The sequence below is a fragment of the Athene cunicularia genome, assembly GCF_003259725.1.
Source record: "Athene cunicularia isolate RWA chromosome 2 unlocalized genomic scaffold, athCun1 chr2_part1, whole genome shotgun sequence".
Taxonomy (NCBI): Eukaryota; Metazoa; Chordata; class Aves; order Strigiformes; family Strigidae; genus Athene; species Athene cunicularia.
This window is the reverse complement of record NW_020799095.1, coordinates 23,184,058-23,199,352: the sequence shown is the minus strand read 5'-3', so window position 1 is coordinate 23,199,352 and position 15,295 is coordinate 23,184,058. Positions and strand designations below refer to the sequence as shown.

The window sequence follows — 15,295 nt, the reverse complement described above, 5'->3', positions numbered from 1 at the left end:
TTTTTGTTCTTTCATATTTCTACAGCATAGATCACAGAATCTGCAGCATACAGCTATATTTAAAGACCAGTTAAATCACAAAACCACAAGAGTAATTTATAATAGAAGAGTTGACAAGAGTGGATATTTTCTGTATAGCTTGATACTCTGTTCAAAACCTACTCAAACTAATCTTACATCATACTACTTAAATACTAATTTGGCACTTCAGTTTCAATTTTCTCTAAAATTAATTATGGAATGTAATGATGTCATTCTAACAGTAACTTAAAAACTTACTAAGATTATTTATTATTTTGCCAAGTATTTAAGAGTGTGAAGGAAAGATTAAACCAAAAACGATGACATTTGATTGAAACAAGTATTTTGTTACCTCCATTCCTTAATAAAAGAAAAAGGAACATTAGCATGGTTTGGGATTTCCACCCCACTTGCAGTGTGATAGTCATTCTCTGCACTTCCATCAAAGGTGCCACAGAGTCCCACTGTATGTCTGTAATCTGAACTGGGTGCCCTAAGTGTTATGCTCATTCCCCATTCACTCACATCAGCACGAACGAAAGCTCCAGAAGAAAACAAAACCTAAAAAGAGATTGACGATATCATCGTGAGAAACATGGTTTTTATTTTACCTAATGAAACCAGGTATGTTTGTTGGTAAGGAACAATTGGAAAAGGCCAGGCATATAAAGACACCCATTATATTCTTGCTCTAACTATGCTGGATCAGACAAATTTCATTATTTCTTCTTCTCATGAAGCCCCGTAAATAAAAACCCTACGCATCTCAACCTTAGCAGGCAGCTAGATGGTGCACTATAGGTCCATAAACTTCATCCATCATTAGTAGGTATACTGGGGAAGGTCAGTGACTGCAAAACCACAGAGAATCAAAGATCAGCTGAGCTGCTCATTCTTCACATGCTAGTAATGAGGAAAGGGATGATTCTGGTAATATGAATAGACTCTTTGGCACCACTTTTCTCCACTTTCTTTTTGTCAGCTACATGATTCTCTCTGTTAGTAGCTTAATATATTTCTACCTGCAAAGATGATTCTAAATGTTCTAGATAGCTCAGAATAGTCTCAAATATTTAGTATTTAATTTTAGGCAACTTTATCATCTCTTGAAAGAAATACTAGAAGTTTCCAGAACAAAATCCACTGCAAGTTTAAATGCTGTTTCTATTATTAACTTGATGTACAAATCTGAGCAAGTCACTTAATTTTTCTGGTTCCTTGGTATCCTTTCAATTTCTCTGTTGCCTAATGTCATCCTCATATTTCAGATTTGAGGTCTTCAGATGAAGTGCTTCAGATAAAAGTTAAATATTTAAAATAGTCTTATACTAATAGCCGAACTCAAGTTGAAAGGTTATTATCTAATTTTATGGCTTGCTTTTCAGACCAACAGAGTGATTAAAGAGCAGTTAAGGGCTTCAATTTTACATTCAACTTCAGTTGAAGTTCAGTGGAGTCCTACAGTAATTCCATCTACAAAAGAAAAGCTACAGGAAATTATAAAAGCAAATGTGAATATTTAATCCGAGGGCCACGTTCTCTGGAGAAACCATCTACACTTCTAATTCCGTGGATAATATTTGGCATATTAACTATCTACATGCACAGAGTTCCTATATGACACTAGCATGAGCAAAACAGAGCACACAGAGATCTCGTTTTGGAACATCAAGGCTGCTAAATAAGTGCATATTGAATCTGAAAACTGTACCTTCCTCACAAGGGTTGTATACTGTGATTGACAACATGGTTCCAGAAAGGCAGGCATGTTGACACATCCTTGTTTTTGAGGACAACATCCTTCATTTACAAGCAAAAAACCTGCCAAAGGACTACAATTGTGAAATAAACATTATGCTATTGCTCAACTGCAAAAAATAAAACGTGTTTTAGTCCTGATTGCTGAGATAATCATTACATCTGCAAGCAATTATTTACTACTTACTGTTACTTTTCTTCCTAGGTAGGATTCAGTGATTCTGACATTGCTTCCTGTTATGTCTCTATTTATTACAGATAAGTGTGGCTGTGACTCATGTAGCTGACCACCGCACATGTCAAATGCAATTATATCACTTCCTTCTTTGGCAACAAAGCCACAGTTACAGGACGCTGGGTAGTGAAGACTTCCACAGTCCCACTGGCGAACATGAACTTCAAAATCTCGAGATGTACTCTTATAGAGAACAAATGTTCCTGTTTTAAAATTGTCATAGAGTCTGGAATCAAAAGAACAGTGTGTGATATGACTTGGGTTATAAAATAACTGTATCACCACATCAGCAACTTTATCTTAAAACAGATTTCTAATATTTGGTGAACTTTGATACCACAACTCATTTTCCTGCATCAGAAAAACCAAACAGTACAGCTCACAAACACCTTTTCTTTATGCATCTCTAAATCAAAAAAAATAAACCTGTTTTACAGCAGAAAAACAATGAATAAAAGAAGGATCATAAGCAGAGTACATGTAGACAACGGTTGTGAATGGAAACAAAGATGAAGGCACTGCCATTCTTTTATATATATATAAATTTTTTTTTAACAGTGTTTATGACAGAACTGGAGGGTATTTCTCAACCTTTGTGTTTCTACAGCAGTAAACCTATGCAGCAAGAGCAATAAGATGCAAAGCAATGTACATGTCCTTAGGATTAGACATCTGTTCCCTGAAGCAAGGTTAAAATAGCCAATTTAATGATTCAGTGGTGAGGAGGGAAAAAAAAAAAAGGAAGAAAGAAAAAACCCCAAACTTCTGCTGTAAGTTTAATCGTCTCTTGTCTATACATGCCTTTTGACAGTTAGCTGTAGAATGGTGTATTTTCTTTGTGTATAATGGGCTAGGAGACAAACTGCAGATGGCTACCCTAGTGGGACTACACAGGGTTACCCGTGATTCAGTACGGATAGTTCCTTTTCTGTTTCCTCACTTTGTAAAATAAAGTAGCAACAGACTTTATCCCTAAGAAGTTCCTTCCCTGCAGCATCATGCTTCCAGCCAAAGCTTATCACAGTAAATCACTGTTTCACAGGAAAGCTTCATCAAAATGCATCAGTGGTTAAAATGCCCAGTGAAGCCTTCCCTATAATTTCCACTGAAGGAGGAACTGCAATATCAGGATAACCCCAGTGATTTTATTATTATTATTACTAGTCACAGTGCTATCAGAGAAGCAATTACTATCTGTCATTTCCCTTCTGTCATCAAGTTCACAAGAAGAGTGAGGCTGTGGGCTGAACATCCTTATTTAGAGGCAACGTACCCTTTTCTTCTCACCCTGCCAACTGTGCTTCTGCTGAGCAGAGAATATAAAAGTCCCAGGTGTGGAAGCTGTGTTTGTTCTGACACCTTCCATGAATGAGAAACACTTTGAAAGACAGAAGCATACCAAAAAACATGCCATCTGTGGCCAAGGAAGCTGTCTTTACTTTAGAAAAAAGATCCCTGATGTGCAAGTGGCAGCAGTAAATAAGTCACTTTCAATGCCATTAATGAACTCACCACAATGTCACACAGACAGCAGATAGCTTCTAGCAAATTGATCCTTACAAGGATTCAGATACAGACACCCAGAAACAGGGAAACTATACTGCAGATTGAGAAAACCTTTGCATTAAAATAGTTTTGCCTAATCAATCATTTTATCAATGTTCATACTGAGTAACATTTATATTTTTAATAGTCATGACTGTACAGCAACCACTCCTCTCTTTTGGCATACTCCTCTAAAAAGGAAAATAGTCAACTGCTTCACTCTTTTGCCTCAACCCCAAAACTTGGACTTAGAAATACAAATATTACTATCATCATCATGAATGTCAATTTTTTACTAACTAAAGCACGTTTATGCTTATTGTCCAAAAGAAGAACGTAAAATACAGAGTGCAAGTTGTGGAAAACAACATCTAATTTGTATCACCAGCACAGACTTTAAATGAATCAATCAGTCAACCCCCAAAAAATCTCAGCACACTTAAAATTAAGAGCAACAATCCAATTATTACCTTCCATCAAACGTAATTATATGAGGGTCAGTAAATGAGTAGCAGTAGGCAGTGGGTAGATCCTTTACTGTAATCTTCAAAACAAAGAAGCACATAGTAAGCCATGTCAGATTAGGAAATAAACAAACTCTGGCACATTATTTATAATACTGGTTTATATTCTAATAAATATATTATATTATACTTTTAATCAATCTGACTAGTTATATCAATATTAAAATATTTTTTTAAAAAATCAAATGAAAAAAAGACAGCATTTCAATGAAAATAAAACAATGGAAAATCAACCATTCAGAAATCTTGGTGTGAGTCAGCAAGTCACAGCTGAACTAGAAGCTTTATTAACATTAGCCACATTTCTGGCCAGTTTATAGAGCTTAACATGAAGACTTTAACCTGCGTGCTTTCTGGAACATAGCCATTCCACAGGAAATTCTCACTGGATATAGGTTCAATTGCGATTCTGGTAATTCTATCTCCATCCCGCATAAAGTCTGTCACAGCAGTGAAATAAATTACAGCTTGACTACAGATTCCATTATTGCAGGGTTTCTGGAGAAGATCCACATGACAAGAAGAAAGAGCCAAGTTTAAACCTAACTGCTCTTTACCTGTTTTAATGAAAACACATAATTAGTGATTTTTCCTCTCTATAATTCACATTTTGTACACTACTGTTAATATAGATGCTCACCTATTTACAAACATTTTCATAAAGTAATTACGCATTTTTCTTGGGTTTGGTCATGCAAAACCTCCTCTCTACAGCTGCATATGCAAACCCAAGAAAATGGTTTTGAATTTTTCAGTTTGACAGACAAACAGAAATCATGATAGGCTTGCTAATGTGACATAAAAATGGTTGTCTGCATAGGCAAGGCTCTTCCTGGGGTTCACAGGATTTGTGCTTGAGAAAGTACTAACAGAAAATGGTAATAATGGTAAAAAATGAAGACTTCATGACTGCATATACAATACTTGCAACACAAGAAGTCAACAAGATGAACTATAAACTTCTTAAGTATTACAGTATTCTGTCTACGCAAGTTGAAGAGTATGGCTCCAATATCAATAGCTGCCAAAAAAACATCTGCTAACTTCCACAAGTAATGGATTGTGGACACATTCTTCCATACTTTCAGCAGCAGTGTAGACAGCCTGTGAATATTTTGTTTTAACATTTAGAAAGTATTTGACAACGTAACAGCTTCTCTGAAAAAGACCAGTGGGAATATTTAGAAAAACACATTAAATATACAAAATGCAACAAAAATCAGGATAAGACTTACCTTCATCAGTATTTAATGTTAGCGAGATTTTGCAGTCACTTTCAAGCTGGCTAAACTCAGGACAAGGAATAGGAATGCTACTCTCTATTGCCAGTTTGTATTCCTTCCCATCTTCTGATATATCATATGTTTCTGGATGTATCTAGCACAGAAGAAACTGTACTTAAAATGCAAGCTTTGTGAGTAAACTTCTGCACTGCTTACTAACCCACTAGAGATGGAATGGCATGGTGCACAGCCTGCTCCACCTGATCAGGCTTATTTAGATGGTCCAAAGAGCAGCAGCACACTGAGGAGAAGATGAGGACACAGCAGTAAGAGTCTGGAAGAGGTGGGAAGAAGGGGCAAGCATAAGGAAAAGGCAAGAGTAAAGGCTAGCTAGAAAGGTAATGAATTAGCACACCACATTAGCACCACAAAAATGTATTTTCTGGGTAACTTGTGGAAGCTGAAATACAAACAGTTTGGGGTACCGTCTGGGGGAAGGGAGGGGAAAGCTACCTACAGGCAACAATGTCCCAGAAGAATTTGCAAGCACCATATTTCTCCTGGGATTCTCTCAGTAAACTTACAACACAGCTCACTATAGATGCATAATCAAAAAAGCAACTAGAGATCAGTAACAGAGCCCTACACCTGACCATTGTACACTGGGTGAAATCCTGAATGCAGCCTCACAGGAAAGCAAAAATAATGTGTTCACACTTTGCAGTGTGCACTACAGACTTGCACTTACAAGACATCAATCTGGGCCCTGATCCTGCAGAAACATAAACTCAGGCTTAACTTTATGAAGGGCAAATCCTTAAGTCAACAGAACTATTCCCAGCATGTAATGACATGCAGTATGTCTTGTGGAATTGAGGTCCCATTCCTGGCCAGCAAATGGGTACCTACAGCTACATCCACAGTAGGAATTAAAATGAGTTTGGAGCTTGGCCGCTGGCCAAGTGGCACGCCACAGCTCATGTCCCAGTTTCCCTCTCTTAAGCCCAGACCAGGCTGGCCTCACTCTTCCCTTACCCCCATGGCCAGCTGGAAAGAGGCCCTGGCTTTAGGCTATCCTGCAAGCCTTGTGCTAGAAGAGTCTGCAGGCACTGGCCAAAATCATGCTGGAAAAGGCAGCAGCAGTTAAACGTAATTAATGGACAATGGTGTGCCAGGGCTCCGGTCTGAGCCATGGACCTCCTAGTTTACACATACAGCATCAGAGTTGACTCCAACTCCCGGAAATCAAGGCTTTCACCATGCATGTGAGTTGCTGATTCAGCCTTCCTGCACCTTGAGTACACAGGGAGCACAGAAGCAACTTTGACTCTTCTGCTTTTTGAAAAATTTAAGTTCACTACAGCCAACAACATGCTCTATTAATTCAAAGTTAATACATTTTGAGGCTCTTCTAGACAGAGGACTGACTGCTGGACAAATACTCAGAAAGATTACTACGACAATAAAGTAAAACATTATTTTCTTTCAAAATTACCTTAATGCCAGCAAAAAATTCTTTGCTTTCAACAAAAGAGCTTTGTATATCTGGCTTCTCCGTGAAAAAAGCAGAACTGCTACAGTAGACCTGTAGGGCAAAACCAGCATAATAGAAGACATTTTTGGTACAAAGTGGTCACATGAAGATAATCCAACCATCATGGGTCAATTTGATGGATTCATCACCCCCAGTCTTCTGTTTGTACCAGAAATCATCACTTGCCAGTTGAAGAAAAACAAAGAAACAGATCGGGCATCCTAAGACCTTTCTCTGGCACCCACCAGCAGGGCAGAGACTTCTTGAATTAAAGGCCGCATACAAACCATCACGTTTAACAAGCACCTAAGTCTCCACTGATTTAACAAATCCCTTCTGGAGCATTTCTGCATCCCATGACATCTTGTGGAAAAGCAGTCTATACTTTATTACATGCTATTTACTACTTCTTGTCTGTTTCATATTTTTTGCCTTTTAATTTTGTTGAGTGCCCATTAGATTTTAGATTCTGCAAAACAACCATCCCCCCTCCTCCTCCTCTTCTTACCATACTTTTTCCCTGGTGTTATGGGCCTGGATAACCTTTTTCAAGATGGAATTTACTGTGATATCCCTCCACTGAACCAGTCCCATGTTACTAGACACTATAGTTTTGCTTTGGTTTTATATTTTTACCTTGTTTATTTTGCTATATCCCTTTTGAGATGTACTGGCCACACATGCAGTACTTCAGATCCTGAGAAAAGCCAAGGATTCATAGCAGCAGCAGCAGGTAGTTTATGACTGTGCCTTTCCTTTTGACTGTCACTGGGCAAACACTGTTAGGCAACTATTCACGAAGTCCCCAAAGGATTTCTGAGGATTAACAACTGCTATTGAGCCACTCAAGCAGCCTGGCTTTTGCTTGAACACACATGCACACCAACCATGTGCTTTTTTGGTTTTTAATTTGGCCAGGAAAAAATAACCTGTGTTTTGGTATATACAAGTAGAAAACTTATTGATTTTCCAATGCTTAAAGTTTTTCAGAGTTACCATGAGAGCCTAGGTCTTGAATCTGCTACCACAGAAAATAATGCAGGTACTCTCATTGCTTTTGATGATAGAGATTAAAACATTTAAACCCAGTCCTAGAGAGAAAACCATCAAGCAGCAGCTCATTACTGATTCAGAGAAAATAAATCAATCTAACGAATTAACAACACAGCTTCTCACAACCTCTGGCTCTTACAGCCTCTCACTTAGATGCATTTATATCCGAATATCCTCTTAATTTACAGTATCATACCAAACCACAGTAGAGGGTGAAGATGATGCAACTTGAATAAACATCTGTCTCCTGGAGGCACGCTATACTGTACTGAGACAGAGAGTCTCAAAACCTTAACAACAGTGACAATTACTGAGATATTCTGTGGTATTTCCACTTTCATATGGGCACCACCACAACCAATGACACACAGTATGCTTCTGCCAAGAAAAATTATATAGCAAGGTGATGGAATTCTGTCTCTAACAACTGTTTTTATCGAGCCATATTTACAAAAATACAAAGACATTATAATTATGTTTTAACATACTCTGTCTCCAAGTCTGACGTTTATCCCATCTAGTTCTAGAAGTGCAAACGTATGAACTGCTGTTTCACGTTTCAGCTCTTCTTTGATACCTTCAGGAGAAAGTCTTGACCAAGTTACAATGAATCTGACTGAGCTGTTTGTAAAAGGAACGCCAAAGGCACACCTTAGGTAAATTCTGCTTTTGATCAACTCTGCTACAACTTCAGGAATGGCTGGTAGTGGTGGTGACACAGATGGAGATGACGAAGGAACCAGGTTACCTAGTCAAACAGAAGAATTCTGTGCAAAACCAGTATCAGATGAAATTACATTGACGTACATTTTGCCAATTAATACACTAATAATATTTACCTTTTTTCACATGTGGAGGTACTACGTAAGTGCTTAGAGAATCAGAGAAAATGTGTCATTTTTTTGTTAATTATTAAAAGGAGAAAAAATTCTGTCAGCCTTTCATGATGCTGAAGAGGGGGGAATAAACCCAAAACCAAGTGAATAAAATACAATTACTTATTTTACAAAACAGGAGAGAGCAACATTAAATTTGCCTGACAGAAAAATGTGTTTTCACTTATGAAAAGACAAAAGAAGAAAAAAAAAAATCTATGAAAAAAGGAACAGAAAAAGCAACAGTATGATTTGTAGATTCATCTTATATTTGACACGCAAAAAATCAAAGTAATCTGTAAATTGACATTATTAAAATAACTTTTTAACATTTTGGTATTTATTCTGATCATTATGCTGAGAAAGTACTTCTGTAATCCAAGGTTTGAAATTACCTTCAAACTGCTCATTTTGCAACAGACTCAGCAATACTGTTGAGAACATGAACATGATTTCATTCAAAGCAGAATATGACTAAATGTTGACATTACTGGGTCACAGATGGACAGAAAATCTTGAAAATGAAAGCAAAATACTCACTACCACAGATGCCTTGAATTTCCATTCCTGTAGGATCACAGGTCTGTGGTTTTCTATCTGAAACAACTATAAATTTTTATTAAATTGTATATTCACACACATACAGATTACGTATACCAATGCTCTTATAGATTATGGCCCAATGTTAAAAATACACCAAATATCACAAGACACTAACTGAAGTGTTAATTAACAGAACAGAAGAAATCTTGTAATCTGATCCATATACAATTATGGTAGCAGTTGGTACAAAGTCTTGCGTTGGAAATCACAAGTGGATTGGCAACAGCTAGGAGGAAGCGTATGAACATTCTACCACCTCTACCCCTTTTACTGCAGATGTACTCAGCCAATAGTTATGGATGTTTTTAGTGAGTAAAAAGGAATTATACTGTTCTCTTGAACATATATTTCTTCCCCCAATCTACATCTGAATGTTTATTCATTAACTGTAACACTCGACAGACAAGTTCAGTGTAGACCTGCTTTGAAGAAAAATCATCTCTCCTGCAGGGGCCTAAAAAAAAGTGGTTGTGCACTGCTATTTTTTTGGTATTTTGAATGTTATTTTTAAAAAGTGGAACTTTGATTAAACATGAAAATACCAGTGCATTTGTAACAGTAGAAAGAGATTAGTCACTCCACACAAACTAAGTCAAAAGAGCAGCAGCAACACTGAAACCCCATTCCCCATAAAGAATGAAGGGCAGATTTTCATGTTGCATGCTTCAGTGATGCAACATTTGAATTCCTCAGCATGTAGAGGATAGACTCTTTGAAAATTTGCATCAAGTGTTTACAGGTATCAAGTGTTAAAGAGAAAACACAGCACACATGGTAACCTAGATACAAAAAGCTGCACAAGAGTACACTGCGCTTTGGACGAAAACATCATCTTAAACGAGGGCTTTTAAACTCAAAACGTGTTTCAGATTTACAGTACTGAGCAGAGCCAAACCAGAGTTATGTTTTTTGCCTACTTTGTTTTGAGGCAGTAAAAATTTACTAGCTCGCTGCCTATGGTTTTTATATCCTCCTTCCTCTTCATAGAGCCATCATCCAAAGTAAATGTAAAGTCCTATAGTGCAGGAGTTCTTCATTGCTTCAGTCACATGCATGCTGAAATGTCCCATTTCTGGCATTTTTCTTCTGACAATAAACCCCTGGAGAATGCCTTAACAATTGGGCCTAAAGGTATAACGATGGACCAATAAAGCAGCAGAAAACCCACTTATAGTTTTGCTATTAAACTTTTGAAAGCAGTCAGTAATAGAGAACATGACTTAGAGCAATACAGTATATGACGCATAAAAATATTGCTAGTATTTTCAGAACAGTGTTATACGAGCTAATAAAAATTCCCTACTACACTAATTCGTCACTATTTCACAATATTTATAACTGTAAAGATTTAACCATGCCTTCCTTAAGTTATATAAAACATCTGGCACGAATAATGAAATACTGAAGTTTTGAGCTGTGAGCACCAATACGCTTTTGCAGCACAAGGGTCAAAGACAATGTGACACACTGCCAAAGGACTTCAGTTCTTTCTCATAGTATTAATAAAGTTTGTATCAGGAGAGTATTTCTGTGTTGAATTTTCTTCTTGCAACAACGTGTACACTCTCCAGAAAGATGCCAAGAAAAATATTCCTAATAACACTAAACAATAATTGATATAAATACAGTTTGGTCAAGTTCTTAAGCAAGATTTACTCTGACGCTTAATTCTGTGCATATTCAGTAATGAGGACTTGCACAGTATGAGTGCCACTGTAGGTACTCTCAATTTTTACTTACAGGTGTGTCTTATATGTCTACCTCATTATAGGGAAAATTTAAATTCTTAAGTTTATGGACTCTGAACAATACTTGAGTGTTAAATGCAAATTTAAAAGGCGTGGTGTGAACCCACATTACCATACCAAATCATTTTTCTATCGTCTCAATATTAAAAGGATTGCAAGAAATTTTATCATGTGTAACTTTTTCCAAACATTTCTGCTTAGCCAAATATCAGAGAAACACACTTACTTATAAACACACAGACTTAGTTGAGTTAGAGCATGCATTTTCTCACCTTCTGCACAATACCCCATGCATCCTTGGGTGGGCTGCAGCAAGTAAACAAAGAAATCTCCACAGTTCCGCACACTGACAGGGATTCGGAAAAGACAGCAGTCTTTTGAAGTGCTGAAGAAAAACTGCCATGTAGCACAAGCTGTTAACTGTTTGATCTCACCAGGTTGAGGCATGGATTCTGACTCCCTCAGAGACAACCAGACCGGGGCTTGAGTACCACAGTGATTCACCTTCAGCACCAGAGAAAATCATCAGAAAATGGTTAATGCTACATCAAACTGTTGCTGTGCTTCAATGAGAGGTACATATGTATTCAATTAGTTTCCTGCATGAGCTTTCAGCAAAGTTTAGACAGTATAATTGAGGGCTTGCTTACTTTCCTCCTCAAGGTTGAATATAAGTATACACAAAAGAGACTTATATCCTTCTTTGAGTCTAATGAATTTGTGTTTCTAAAGACAAGATATAATTTAGTGCCTGAAGAACTTAACTGGGAGCCACACCTGAGTGTTTTGCCCTCAAAACCTAACAGTTGGGTTATGGCTTAGTGAGTTACCCTGTACCTGTTAACCTACAGTAAATGACTACGTGAATGCTACCAAAGCACAGCAAATACAGGGTAGAACACACATACACTGAATATCAATGAAAGATGCTAAAGCTGACACGTTTTATCTGCCCTTTGCCATGGAGGAAACACTTAGACAACCTCCTGGATTTCTTCTAAGAGATGTGGCCAACTGATGCAAAGTTATTGACTTGCAGTCTAGCAAGACACCTGATAAGCCTGTTCTATTTCTTTATTTGTTTATTTAGAAATAGATATACAACAACCACAGTGACTTTGTAGCAACCCTAAATGCTTTAGTGTCTACAAAGCAGTGGGCTTCACAAGGTCTGTGGTTCAGATAATGATTCAAGAGGTGATTTAGTAGGGCTGTTGGACCCTCTCTCAGTAACAAAAGCCTTGTTCAGTGCTCCTCCTCAGGGAATCAGAAGTATGCTGTGGAAGTCTCCCTGATCCCTCACCACTGTGGATACGTGAGGTCTTCAGGTTAAGGAAGCTGCCATGCAGGTCACAACAGTAGTGCCAATCATGGTAATAGAAGTGTAAGTCTGATTTAGCAGACAGCAGAGTTTACCAGTGGAGTACAGAAAAACGAACCCTGAGAAAAGGAGACAAAGAAGGAATCTGGTCCATGGGTTATCAGAATGAGTTAAAGATCACCTCCTGTTTTTCATGGGCTACAGAATGCAAACTGAAGAGAAACACCTAGAAGGACACAGTGTGTTAAAACCAGTAATTGGAAAATATTTACATGAAAACTATAAATCTGAAATTGTGGTATTTTAAGAACCTCTTCTCCTTTATACATCACCTCAAGTATTCCCTTCTTTGACCTGGTAGTGAAACAAGGTCTTAGATTATCTTGTCTTTAGACCTCTTGACCAATTACCCATCTCAAAAGCACACTGTTCTTTCTTAATCTAGAATATCTGAGCCCACCATCAATCCATCAGACAGACAGAATTAATGAGAAGTAGACAGAAATGGGATGGATTGTTTAACAGAGTCTGAACCTTTGACAAGGATTAAATATAGCTATAATAAAAGTTCTCCTAAAGGGAAAGAAAGGAGGAAACTTCCCAAACAAGACATCCATCTCAGTTTGGTTTTAATGTTTTGACTTTGATATTCCAAAATAAATGTCTTGGTTTTGTCAACCGATGAAAAGAAGCAGATGTCAATGCATAAATTTCATTTGCTGAGTAAGTTTTGAATCAATCTCTTTTCAACTGTAATTATCTGGACTCCTTTGTATTAGGATGGTAGCCTATTTTTAGCAAGTATCTACTAAGCGCTGAGAACTTTGGTCAGATTTCTAAAAATGACCTGAGTCATCTTGCTAGTCTAACCTCTGTTATAAAAAACTTTTCTTTTTGATTTATCATGCTAGTTGTTTGCACAAAAGTACCCATTTTGAGAAAACATAACTAGTTAATTAATTTGTTTGTATTAAATCTAACTGAAAGCAAGTCCTTCAAAAATCATACTTTTTGCTATCTTTTTGCAGTACAAAAGCCAGGTAACAGTAACCTCTTCAATGCAACCCTCCGAGTCCTTGAGTCACCTGCACATTAAAGGTACTTCAGTGGCTTTATACAGCTACAAAGATTTACTAAAAAATAAATTAGAGAGGATGCTATAAACTCATTTTCATTAAAGTGTTTCATTGTTAGGCTTTTCTTTCCTTTTTTTTTTTTCCTTAAGAGACTGTGACCAGGCAATTCAATTAATTTAAAAAATCATGGTAAAATATTCTAATGACTTTTTTTAAAACGAGGAAACGTTTTAAAATAGGAAACTACAAAGATATATTGCCTTAGAATATAACAATTACAGACATGTGGGCACATGCCAAAATAAATCATTACAAGTCTAAAGTATTATACATTCAAAGTAATTCTTGAGTCTTAGGGGACTTCCAGATGACAAGGCAACTAATCTGCAGTTAGCTCAAGACATTTTAGGGGTAATCTCTTCTCTCTAAAACGATCCCTTTAAAAGCTCCACAATTACTGGATTCATGTGTCTGCAAGTCTTTACACCACTTTCACATGTCCTTCCTAACAAACTGACCATTACACAGTCGCTGCTTTACAACACATCCCTGCTACTCTGCCACAAAGAAAACCTTCTTTAGCAGTGACTACAAATGAAGGGTTTTGAGCGCTCCAAAAGGGATGTAATTTATTATCCTCTGCTACTGCCCATTCAGTGTAAAATTTTCAATGCTTAAGACTCAGTTGACCAGTTAACACATTTTAAAGTATTTGAGTATTTAGAGGTAATAGGTACTCTTTACTCCTCCACATCAGTCTCCATAACTGTACTCTTTTTTTATACCTATCCTACTAACAAATTCTTAAGAAAAGAATACATATTTCTCATAATCAAATGAGTTGTAACAATACCTCCACACACTTGGTCGGCATCTCAGCATGCTTATCAAAAATCATAAAGCGATACCATCCTGGTGTTAAGGAATGGTCACATATTAAATCTTGAATAGCTGATTGCTGGAGGTGGGATGAATCAAAATCAACACTTCGGTAAGGGCTCTGCAGAATCTGATGTCCACCAGGAGAGCATTCAAGAACTGTGGAGCAAGAGTATTTTGTGTATCAAGACTGAATGCCTAACAAGTACGTCAGAGAAGATGTCAAGTATTGTTAACAAGAAAATAAGGATATATCGCAGTAAGATGTGAAGCTACTTTTACTGAAAAACATATTGAAGTCTTAGTAACAACAAGTAGGTACATTAACACTCTAAAACTTAATAGAATTCATCATGTGGCAACTTTACCTTCCTTAAGTGGACAATAAATGCAAATTAATAACCACATTAGGCATTTACCCTAGATATAAAAGGAGTACGTTTTTATTTTCTCTCTGGATTTTGACTTTCTAGTTTCACTGATATTTATGAAACCTAACAACCTGAATAAATGAGGTGTCAGATATATGAGAAGATCAAAATCTTACCTCAAGAGGAGTAAGGATTATCCAAAAGTGTTTTGTAAATAGGCTACCACTTTACAGGGTTCCTATGCACAAAATGAAGAATTCTCTCAAACGGATGAGAGATAGTTGCAGATCACAGCATAAGTATGTATGGAAATGAGTAGATACTTAGTTACATATTTTAAGTCAATCTGCATGACCAACATGCTAAATTTTACTAAAGTAAATACTGACAAACTTTTTGGACATTTAAGTGACCTTATGGCCTCAGGAAAAATCTCAAAATTGCTGATAGGTAAAATGAAGGATGGGAATCTGAAGAAGTCTTTAGAGCTTTTTTTTTTTTTTTTTAATGCAGACTCATTCAGAAATAA

At 36.9% G+C, this 15,295-nt stretch overlaps 1 protein-coding gene across 2 annotated transcripts in view; it reads right to left on the bottom strand.

The window, feature by feature from the left end:
• Positions 1-14,519, bottom strand: part of VWDE (von Willebrand factor D and EGF domains) — a 35,041-nt gene extending 20,522 nt beyond the window's left edge. The window contains exons 1-10 of one of the 2 annotated variants that reach the window (XM_026843542.1): positions 14,370-14,519; positions 11,392-11,623; positions 9,309-9,374; positions 8,382-8,641; positions 6,802-6,891; positions 5,319-5,460; positions 4,426-4,640; positions 4,030-4,103; positions 1,967-2,240; positions 374-582 (exon numbers count right to left, since the gene is read on the bottom strand). In XM_026843542.1, coding sequence (XP_026699343.1) covers positions 374-582; positions 1,967-2,240; positions 4,030-4,103; positions 4,426-4,640; positions 5,319-5,460; positions 6,802-6,891; positions 8,382-8,641; positions 9,309-9,374; positions 11,392-11,623; positions 14,370-14,414 — 1,607 coding nt within the window. In that variant the 5' untranslated portion in view covers positions 14,415-14,519. The remainder of the gene's footprint in view (positions 1-373; positions 583-1,966; positions 2,241-4,029; positions 4,104-4,425; positions 4,641-5,318; positions 5,461-6,801; positions 6,892-8,381; positions 8,642-9,308; positions 9,375-11,391; positions 11,624-14,369) is intronic. The other variant, XM_026843543.1, reaches the window with a different exon arrangement.
• Between the last annotated feature and the right edge of the window lie 776 nt (positions 14,520-15,295).